The sequence below is a fragment of the Silurus aristotelis genome (assembly GCF_946808225.1).
Source record: "Silurus aristotelis genome assembly, chromosome: 22".
NCBI lineage: Eukaryota > Metazoa > Chordata > Actinopteri > Siluriformes > Siluridae > Silurus > Silurus aristotelis.
The window spans coordinates 13,402,900-13,414,148 of record NC_139595.1 but is presented as its reverse complement, the minus strand read 5'-3'; the positions used below and the strand labels follow the sequence as shown (position 1 = coordinate 13,414,148).

The 11,249-nt window shown below is 39.3% G+C and overlaps 1 protein-coding gene across 1 annotated transcript; it reads right to left on the bottom strand.

The window, feature by feature from the left end:
- Positions 1 to 296: 296 nt before the first annotated feature.
- lactb2 (lactamase, beta 2) lies at positions 297 to 4,868 on the bottom strand. Its single transcript, XM_083526076.1, has 7 exons — positions 4,573 to 4,868; positions 3,752 to 3,915; positions 3,492 to 3,612; positions 3,197 to 3,375; positions 1,175 to 1,323; positions 1,001 to 1,088; positions 297 to 855 (listed from the first exon to the last, which is right to left on the bottom strand). Exons 1-7 carry the CDS (start codon positions 4,692 to 4,694, stop codon positions 821 to 823), a joined length of 858 nt encoding a protein of 285 aa, XP_083382202.1. The 5' UTR covers positions 4,695 to 4,868; the 3' UTR covers positions 297 to 820.
- Positions 4,869 to 11,249: the final 6,381 nt, after the last annotated feature.

Genomic DNA, 11,249 nt, shown 5'->3' with positions numbered 1-11,249 from the left:
GGGGGTCCGGGTAATTTTTTTAAGGTTTGATTGTCCTTGATAATCTTGTCTCATCAGTTTCAAAATTGATCCATTTTTCAGTTCTGAGATTACCTCACTCTGGCTTGCAATATGGTGACAGCCAAGAATTGTGACCTCATTTAAACCCTTCAGAAACATTTCATTAGAGGATGACCAAAGGTGTTCAGTCAGAATAATTTTGCTTGGGTTTACAATGCCACATCCCTCCAAAAGACAAGTGGGCAAAAAAATCATGACTGAAAAATAGCACAGCTTTCAAATAGCACAGCCAAATCTGATCGTAAAAGAAGGACACACTATTCTTTATTCAATAATTTTATATTCTGTGTATCTGCATAGTTAATCTCATATCCAGACATGGTGTGTGTGACATCAATAGAATGCTTACAGACAACATGTTAAAAAAACTCAGTCATACAAAATGTGTTGCTATGCTAATAGCTCTTAGCTACTTCATGCTTGCCGAATATTACATTTTACAAAAACCTTAGCTAGTTTGACACAGTATCACTGTCCACATGATTTTCTTTCATGTTTCTGTTGACTGCATCTACTTAGCTATTGAATGCTGTGAGTAAAAAGATTTCACTGTTGCAAAACCTCATTAAGACAAACCACAATGAAATGAGGTAAGTCTATAATAATTAGAAGTTTAATTGTAAAAGTGCTAATCATTCTTCTAGGTAACAAATTGATCTCATTTTCACTTTACATAATGAAAAGATTTATTTGGGATACCTGCATCTTAATTCTACCACAATTAGGGGTTTTTTTTGTGAATAATATGTTCTGGTTGTGGTCACAAGTTGCTCTTCCACTTCTTTGAATCTCCAACTGTAAATATGCAGAAAAACAAAAACCGTGTTAGAAAAACTGGGAACCACATTAAAATGACATTAAAACATAGATCTAAGCAAAGGAAAGTGCACTGATTATTAACTTTATTCATATTTAAAATAATACACACATGATTTCTTACCCAAACAAACTGTTCCCTCCTTCTGTAGTTTTTTTAAGTGATGAACCAAGTTGATTTCTGCAGCTCTGTGTAAGTGCTCAGGAGTATCCTAATAAAGAAAAACTAATCTTCACTAATCTTTACTAATCCAAAACTATTTGATGATATAATCCTAATCAGAAAACAGCACAAGACCTTGTACACAAGTTTAACCAGTGCAGAGGAACTGAAAGCATCTCCAGGGTTTTCTCTCAGCACGAGCAGAATCTGCTGCTCCCGGGCGGAGCGATGGGTGATGTACTCCCGGATCTTGTTGCACGCACTTAACACCACAGGACCATGACCTGGTGAAGGACACAGACCACACTAGTCAAGTCAAGGCTAACAGATTAAAGAGTTTGGGGTTGCAGTTATACACTCCAACTGATAGCCACTATCTGATTCAAGACCTCATAATTTTAGTTTTATTCAATTCTCAATTGTTTTTTGAACAAAATTTGAAACGCAAAAAAAAAAACTAACAATGCACTATGGCGTTTTAGTGGCACGTTAAAAAAAATCGACGATTACGAGAATAACGTCAGTACGGGAATTAAGAAACAAGAATTATTATAGAAGTATTTTGTTAATAAAGTTAAAATTACGAGAATAAAGTCGAAATTACAATAATAAAGTGGTAACATTTTGAGAAAAATTATAGTCTTTTGGCACATCAGCACTTAGGAATAATTAGTAAACAAACACTGATGTTATGTAGGAAACCTAATTTATTCAGAAGAAAAAAATATATTTAAAAAATCAGACAGACATGGAAGAAATGTCTGAAATGGCGACCAGGGGTCGACTCCAAGGATATCGGTTACATGTGTGTGCTATTCAAAGAGGATGATGATCAAATAAATCGACCCTGAAGAAGTTGAACACCGGCACATTCTACGTCTCCTTATGATGATAAGTGTAGATTAAAAACATAACTTTTTAGCAAAGCCTACACATAACACACATCACATATCAAAACCTTGTGCTCCAGAACATCTGATCACATGCACATTATCAACTTGTGCTGTTAATATCAAGAACAGCAGCTACGCTAATTCCTCTCCACTGCTTCTCTTTCTCTCCCCATCCCGAGACACCCTGAGGTTTGGCCAGCTCCAGTCACCTCCCACCTCGTGATGATTACGGACCTTTGAAGAAGTAGATGCAGAACTCGCAAACATCCCGAACCATCTAGAGACGTACCAGTGCCATTTGGATCCCACTACATGTGTGGAGTTTTGACATTGGACCTCCTGGAGTGTTTAAAGGCTCTGGCATGGAGAAGCTGATGCTGGATCTGTGATGATCACAAATGCTGAGCTTATAAAACTAGGAGCTACTAACCATATAGACTGTATAAGACTGCAGAAAGAACATCACTTATAATCTTATACTCCAGTGCTCATGTTAGTTCTCACTCTCCAGTGTTCTGTATTGTTGAAAGATTTATGATCAAACTCTTGATGTCACCCAAATGAGATTGGGTTCCCCTTTTGAGTCTGGTTCCTCTCAAGGTTTCTTCCTCATATCATCTAAGGGAGTTTTTCCTTGCCACTGTCGCCACGGCTGCTCATCAGGGATAAATACACACCATTCACCTTAACTGTTGATTTGTGTAAAGCTGCTTTGAGACAATTTCTGTTGTGAAAAGCGCTATAGAAATAAACTTGACTTGACTTGCCAGTACTTCAGCCAGGGCTTAAACGCGTTGTGGCATATGGATTTTATTCTCATACTGCATACGAATTTTATTCTTGTAAATTCTACTTAATTCTCGAAATATTTTGACTTTATTCTTGTACTGTTACTACTTTATTCTCGCAAGTTTGACATTTTTCTTAAAATATTACGACTTTAATCTCGTAATCTCCTTTTTTTTACCTGCCACTAAAACACCATAAACTAAATGAAAAATTACAATGAGCAGATTTTTCTTATTGGAAACAATAGGTATTACAGGTCCACCATGTCTTACTTATTAAATTAAAAAAACGAAATAAATTCTCCTGGCTGAAAAATAATGCGCTACATAGTAGAAACAGAGCTCTAAATTCAGCTGAAATGACAGTTTTCCACAGCCTTTGGTGTCATTTCAAAGCTACTGAAACGATTTCATCATTCAGCAATGGTGATATAACTGTAAAATCCATAGAATGTAACTGTGTAATGTGCACACACCTGGGTAGATGATGTCTGCGTTGATATCGAGTAGTATCTGCAGTGAGAGCATGTAATCATGGAGGTCCTCAAACACAGCCGTCCCTTCCCCCAGAATGCAGTCTCCAGAAAAGACCGCTGCCTCTTCCTCTAGATACAGAGCCATGTGGTCATCAGTGTGGCCTGGGGTGAACAAGACCCTGCACAGACACACTAGTTAAAAATGTAGCCATGTTGTACATAACAATATTATACACGTGCAAACACACTCTCGCAATCTGCGTGGAATACACTCTTCTTCTGATGCGACACTCACCGTAATGTGGCTCCCTCAGTCTTGATGACATCACCATCCTTAACGTATGTGTATTTCCTTGTCTCATTTCCAATCGCCTCTGGCTGTGGGGGAGTACGAGGGAGTTTACTCACCTGCAAATCTAAAACACCACATCACACATAATCAAGACTTTGCAGAGCGAATCACATTCACTTTCCTACAGCATTTTAAAAGATCTTATGCAGTATTGTCACATTCCAGAGTAGGAATTACAGAGAAACAAAGAAAAGTGAATCCACCTGAGTGTATGTTGGAAAGAATATCAGATACTCCTCCTGTATGGTCATGGTGCCAGTGTGTGACCAAGATCTCCTGGATGGAGGACCCGCTTTGGCACAGAGCTTCTTTCAGATTAGAGATGTATTCAGGTACAGAAGGTTCCCCAGTGTCTATTAACACACGCCTCACACACCCACAAACAGCAGACAGACAGTTAAATAGATGCACGACAAAAGTGGCATAACTGCAATACTGCATCCAGGACTTACAGCAGTGTAAGATCACTATAGAGGCATATTGGGTTTGTTAATGTGCTGTTGTAGTGCGTACATACAATCTTCAGTGCAAAGGTATTTAATTGGGGCAGACGGGCCAAACAAAGAGCTTTCTTTATTTAATATCCTATTCTTAGGCACATTTAATAACCTCCAACGTATTTAGCTAACTAAATAAGCACAATTTTTGTTATTGAATATAAATGTACATTTCAGTCCTCGGGAACGCCCCCTGACACGCCCCGCCCCCCCCCTGACTCCTGCGACTCCCCTGGCATGTCAAAGTGCAAATAAAAATAAATAAATAAATGAAAAACTATGATTATATGAATAAAATCACAACTGTTAGGTGTTAATAAATATACAGGGAAAGCGATTCCTTATTTTCTTGCATATGTTTCTGATATTTGAAAATATCTGACGATTGTTACGGTTGCTGGCTTCCATGTACAGTGCACACTTCCGTGTTATTCACCCAGTTACTATCAAAATAAGGAGTGAATATAATTAACACCATTTTTTTACCTTTAATATTGTATTGTAATAATTTTACACATTACTAATACCTCCTCCCGGTGCCCACCAGGTAAGTGTTGGTCCCTTGTAATGTCATCGGTCCGGGATTACAGCCCAGGACACGCAGGACTCTGCAGGACAGCTGCTCAATGCGAGGAAGCACAGCCGACATTTTCTCTGGAGGACTGATACCGCGATAAAGAACACAATTACACGCGTTTACAGCTTATTTAGCAAGAATTTCGTGTGCAACCATCAGTGTCCGCTTTATCTGTCACTGGAGAGTAAACTGAACTTTTAAAATAAACGACTTCCGTTTTGAAAGTTCAGGCATAAACGTCAAAATACAAGTCTTTCACCCTGAAAGGCATGAGGCAATTTAAATAGCAGTGTGACGTCATTAATTCTCTATTTAAGTTTTTTTCTAAAATAAGACAAATGGTTGAGCAATACAAAACAAAACTTACAATTATCATAAAAATAATTCATAATAATTCTTCATTTCAATCAAATTCAATTGAAGTAAGTCTGGTGAAGGTGGATGAGTTTAAATACCTGGGATCAGCTGTGCAAAGTATCAGAGAGTATGTTAAAGAAGTGAAGAAAAGTAGTGATTTGTGATAGAAGGGTAACTGCAAGAATGAAAGGGAATGTTTATAAGACTGGGGTGAGACCTGTGATGTTATATGGTTTTGGAGACGGTGGCATTGACACAAAGGCGGGAGGCGGAGCAGGAGGTGGCAGAGTTGGAGATGCTGCGATTTTCATTGGGAATGATGAGGATGGACGGGATTAGAAATTAAATTATTAGCTGGTTTTAGATATGTTATTAGAGAAGTTCTGGAGAGAAGGTGAGAGAGATGTACTCGCAAAGCCAAAGCTAACGCTAAGGCTCGCCCACGGGAGCACCATTCCTCTCCGCTTTGCGTGTCCAACAGGTTTGCTCTCCTCAGTGAAGCAACCGCTGAGAAACCTGAAAGAGCTCTGGTTTTAGGAGACTCCATTCTGAGGCACGTGAAATTAGCTAGACCTTTAGGGGCACCAGCAGCACAGGTTATGTGTATACTGGGAGCCAGGGCGCCGGACATAGCAGGTCAGCTTAGATTCTTAGGAAAGCACAGGTTCTCTAAGATAGTTTTACACACAGGAGCTAATGATATACGCCTTCGACAGTCAGAGGTTACTAAGAGTAATATTATAGAGGTGTGTAAATTAGCGAAAACAATGTCCGATGCTGTAATATGCTCTGGCCCTATCCCAATGCGACGTGGCGATGTAGCCTACAGCAGGTTATGGTCGCTGAACTGCTGGATGTCCGAGTGGTGCTCCAAAAATAATGTGGGCTTCATTAATAATTGGAGCATTTTTGAGGGCAAGGCTGGCCTGTTAGGGCGGGACGGTATCCATCCCACCCGGGAAGGTGCTGCTCTCATTTATTGTAGTATATCCCACCCCGGAAGGTGTTGCTCTAATTTTTTTGTAGTATAGGTAATAGTCTCAGAACAGCACTAGTTAACAAGTGACTGTCTAGAGCCAAGGCCAGAGAGCAGACAGACAGGCTAAACCGACCGTCTGCTGGCTGCACAGAGTCGTCACTCAGGATCCAACATATTTAGACAGTTTCTGTCCCCTGAGCAAAACCAAGATATAGGAATTATCAGAAAGTCTGTTTAAGTAACTTGATTAACATTAAATTAAATAGGACTGAACGCACAGCCAGCACCTCTGATCTAAAAATTGGATTGTTGAATATCAGATCTCTCACGCCAAAAGCGCTGACTATAAACGAAATTATTACCGACCAGGAGTTTAATATAATGTGTTTGACAGAAACATGGATTAAATCGAATTAATATGTAGCATTAAATCTACATACACCAACCCCGTCTAAATGGCAGAGGAGGTGGAGTAGCATCTATTTATAATAATAATCTAAACGTCACACAAAAGACTAAACAAAAATGTAAAACATTTGAAGTTCTTTACACCAACATAAAATATTCAGTGTCCGAAAGCAGGTCAAGCCAGTTAATTCCACTAATTATTATTTATAGATCCCCAGGGCCCTACTCTGATTTTCTGATAGAATTTGCAGATTTCATTACAAATTAAGCTACTTCTTTAGACAAAGTATTGATTGTTGGTGACTTTTTCATTTTGATAATCAGGAAGACTCCTTAAGAGCAGCAGTTGTGTCCATTCTAGAGTCAGTTGGAATTAATCGGAATGTTATAGGACCCACTCATAGTGGTGGACACACTCTCGATTTGTTGTTAACATTTGGATTAAAAATAAAAAACTTAGTCATAATTCCACAGTCTGAAGCTATTTCAGACCATTATCTAATCTCGTTTAAAATTTGCCTCAGTCATTGCATTTCTACCTCACCACGTTACCGTGTTAAGCGTACTTTCACGTCAGCTACAGCAGCACGTTTTATTAATAATCTTCCCGAAATTACGATATTAGATAGATCTCCGTCAGACCCCGCAGAGCTCGACTGGGCCACTGAACATCTAGAAACAACGTTACGTTACACTCTAGATGATGTAGCTCCCCTTAAGACCAAAATGATCAGGGAGAGAAAATTAGCACAGTGGTATAATGATCATACACGCACCTTAAAACAGACCACTCGAAAATTAGAACGTAAATGGCGTCAAACTAAATTTACAGTATTTCAAATAGCATGGAAGGAGAGCCTTTTAAATTATAGAAAATCTCTTAGTGCTGCTAGATCAGCATATTTCTCCACCCTCATAGAAAATAACAAGCATAATCCTAGATTTTAATTCAGCACAGTAGCAAAATTAACAGGAAATAAAAGCACTGCACTAACATGCACACCATCATTAGGTAGTAAAGATTTCATGAACTTTTTTAATAATAAAATATGAAAACATCAGGCAAGAAATCCAGACGGTTAATATAAATCCAAATTATTTTACAAGTAACCCTGTAGACAGCAGTGTAATTATAGCAGACAATCAACTACAAAGCTTCACTCCTATTCATGAGAATGACTTAATTTCATTAATCTCCTCATCAAAATCATCAACCTGCATTCTCGATCTCTTGCCTACAAGTTTCTTTAAACAGATAACTCCAGAGGTAATTGAACCTGTTTTAAAAATAATTAACTCTTCCATTAGCACTGGTTATGTACCAAAATCCTTCAAACTGGCAGTTATCCACCCCCTTATTAAGAAACCTGACCTTGACCCATGTCAGTTGTCCAACTACAGACCAATATCAAATCTCCCCTTTATATCCAAAATTTTGGAAAAGGTTGTAGCACAGCAGCTCTGCTCACACCTACTTATGAATAACATTTTTGAAATGTATCAGTCAGGATTTCGGCCTCATCATAGCACAGAGATGGCGCTAGTTAAGGTGGTAAATGACCTGTTATTGGCCTCTGATCAGGGTTTTGTCTCCTTACTTGTTTTGCTCGACCTTAGTGCAGCTTTTGACACCATTGATCACACTATACTGCTTGCTAGACTTGAGAATGTTGTTGGAATAAAGGGAACAGCTCTCTCTTGGCTCAGGTCTTATTTGACTGATCGCTATCAGTTTGTTGATGTAAATGGTGAGTTCTCCACACTCTATGAGGTAAAGTTTGGTGTTCCTCAAGGATCTGTCTTAGGCCCACTGCTTTTCTCTTTATATATGCTGCCTCTTGGTGAATTCATTCATAAACATTGGATTCCATTGCTATGCTGATGACACACAGCTGTATATTTCAGCAAAGCCAGATGAGCAAGATCAGCTTAACAATGTTGAGAAGTGTGTAAAGGACATTAGACAGTGGATCCTTAATAACTTTCTTCTGCTCAACTCAGATAAGACGGAAGTACTTTTACTAGGACCACATGCAGCATGTGTATGGCTGTCAAAGACCTTGGTGTGATTATTGACTCAAGTCTTTCCTTTGAGTCTCACGTGAATAATATTACCAGGATCGCCTTCTTTCACCTTAGAAATATTGCTAAATTTATAAATATGATGTCGTTACAGGATGCAGAAAAACTAGTTCATGCTTTTGTTACTTCTAGATTAGACTACTGTAACGCTTTACTGTCTGGGTGTGCGAGTAAGTGCATAAATAAGCTTCAGTTAGTTCAGAATGCAGCAGCAAGAGTCCTCACTAGATCTAGGAAATATGACCACATCACCCCTGTTTTAATCAGTCTACACTGGCTCCCAATCAAATCTCGCATTGTTTATAAAATATTACTACTGACGTATAAAGCACTTAACGGTCTCGCACCGCAGTATCTGAGTGAACTTCTGTACCAATATGATCCTCCACGCCTACTTAGATCAAAAGGTGCTGGCTATCTGTTGGTTCCTCAAATAATGAAGACTACAGCAGGGGGCAGATCTTTCTCTTATAAAGCCCCACAGTTATGGAACAGCCTTCCAACCAGTGTTCGGGACTCAGACACAGTCTCAGTGTTCAAGTCGAGGTTGAAAACTTATTTATTTAGTCAAGCCTTTTATCAGTAGATTTTTCTTAGGTAAAGGCTCAGATCTGGAGGGAGCATGGATATAGAGTGTTTGGTGAACTGGTATATTTGTATGCTGTCGTCCCCTCACATTCACACGTTCACTCGGGTTTGTTGACGGTGGTGTGGTGGGTCGTCTCTTATCCCAGAGATCCCTCATGTCTGTGTTACCTTCTGGTTCTCCCTTTTAGTTATGCTGTCATAGTGAGTCTTGCCGGAGTCCAAACTGCACAGTGACATAAACCTTCATACACCAATAGGGACACTTAATAATCCATATCCTTCTCTTCCCGTCACCCTCTTCTGTGCAGCTTGGGACGGTCTCTCATCAACACCTTGGGTGGTTCCATGTAATTCCGGAGTAGAACAGGTGCTTTGAGGATGGATTGGACTGTAGTTGGTGTCGGCGGTCTGCTGCACTGACTCGGGAGTGCAGTTTGCTTCTGATCGTCATCACTGTACCCCGCAACATTGTATATCTGCTTCATATGGACATTTGGTGCAACCCAGATGAGGATGGGTTCCCTCTTGAGTCTGGTTCCTCTCAAGGTTTCTTCCTTATGCCATCTCGGGGAGTTTTTCCTTGCCACAGTTGCTCATCAGGGACAAACTTACTTACAAAGAACATATTTACGTTTAATCACCACATTATCTGTGTAAAGCTGCTTTGAGACAATGTTCATTGTTAAAAGCGCTATACAAATAAAAATTTATTGAATTGAATTGAATTGAAGAGATGTGATTGAGATGGTTTGGCAAAGTGAAGAGAAGAGACATGGGGTATATATCATTAGGGGACTGCTGAGGATAGAGAAACCAGGCAGGGGGAAAAGAGGAAAAAAATGATGTGTTGAAGGAAGAAAATTGGAAAGAGGAATTTTTTATTTGTATAGTTCTTTTAACAGTGGATTTTGTCCCAAAGCTGCTTTGCAGAGATAAATAGGTTATAAAATATGAATTTATTTGTTAATGCCTAAAAGTTTATCCCTAATAAACAAACAGTGGCAACAGAATTCCATGAGAATTCAGGAAGAAACCTTGACTGGAACCAGACGCGAAAGGAAACCCTTCATCATCTGGGTGACACCGAATGTACATTCATTATAGTTCCAGCATTGTTAAGGTGTGCTGGTCAGTAATGGGTGTCTAAACACAAAACTGTATATGCAAACTGCAGTCCTAAGCCATTGTAGCAGACTGTTTATATTAAACTACAGTCCAAATCCATCATCAAGTGTTTGGGTTGCTTTATATTTATCAAATAATTTAAGGATGCTTTAATATTTGGAAGAAATTAACTGGGTGTTCAGTTTATGTAAATGCAAAAGATGTTACCGGAAGGCTTGTTGGCGTGGCCTGACCAACGTGTAAGTTGCTTACCAGACCAGGAGATGTTATCTAACCATAGCTAGGAGAGGTCTACCTTCAGATTCAAGATTCAAGAGTTTATGGTCATATACTGAACAAAATTATAAATGCAACACTTTTGTTTTTGCCCCCATTTTTCATGAACTGAACTCAAAGATCTAACACTTTCTTCTTTGTACACAAAAGGCCTTTTTCTCTCAAATATTGTTTAAAAATTTGTGTAAACCTGTGTTAGTGAGGACTTCTCTTTTGCCGAGATAATCCATCCACCTCACAGGTGTGGCATATCAAGATGCTGATTAGACAGCATGATTACTGCACAAAAAACTCTAAAATGTAGTTTTATCGCACAGCACAATGTCATAGAAGTTTTGAGGGCGTGTGTGATTCCTGCTGACTGCAGGAATGTCCACCAGAGCTTCTGCCCATGAATTGAATGTCAATTTCTCTACCATAAGCCGTCTCCAAACGCGTTTCAGAGAATTTGGCAGTACATCCAACTGGCCTCACAACCGCAGACCACGTGTAACCACACCAGCTCAGGACCTCCACATCTAGCATCTTCACCTCCGAGATTGTCTAAGATCAGCCACCCGGACAGCTGCTGCAACAATGGGTTTGCACAACCAAATAATCTTTGCTCAAACTGTCAGAAAGCGTCTCAGGGAATCTCATCTGCATGCACACATCATCCATGGGTCTATGTTGGTTCAGTGTTTCCATTGTAAAGGTAATCTGAGGTAGATTGGGTCTGAGATATCTGTAATGTTGATATTTGCATTGTGTGTGTGTGTGTGTGTGTGTGTGTGTGTGGTGTTTATGAGTATGCTCATCATTAAATAATTGTT

What these genes read in the sequence shown, in the direction of transcription:
- lactb2 (XM_083526076.1), bottom strand. Translation starts at nt 4,694, where the DNA reads ATGTCGGCTGTGCTTCCTCGCATTGAGCAGCTGTCCTGCAGAGTCCTG. An exon ending in ACTGAGGGAGCCACATTACG is followed by an intron (nt 3,376 to 3,491) that starts GTGAGTGTCGCA and finishes GTGTCTGTGCAG; the next exon opens with GGTCTTGTTCACCCCAGGCC. An exon ending in TGGTTAAACTTGTGTACAAG is followed by an intron (nt 1,089 to 1,174) that starts GTCTTGTGCTGT and finishes TTTCTTTATTAG; the next exon opens with GATACTCCTGAGCACTTACA.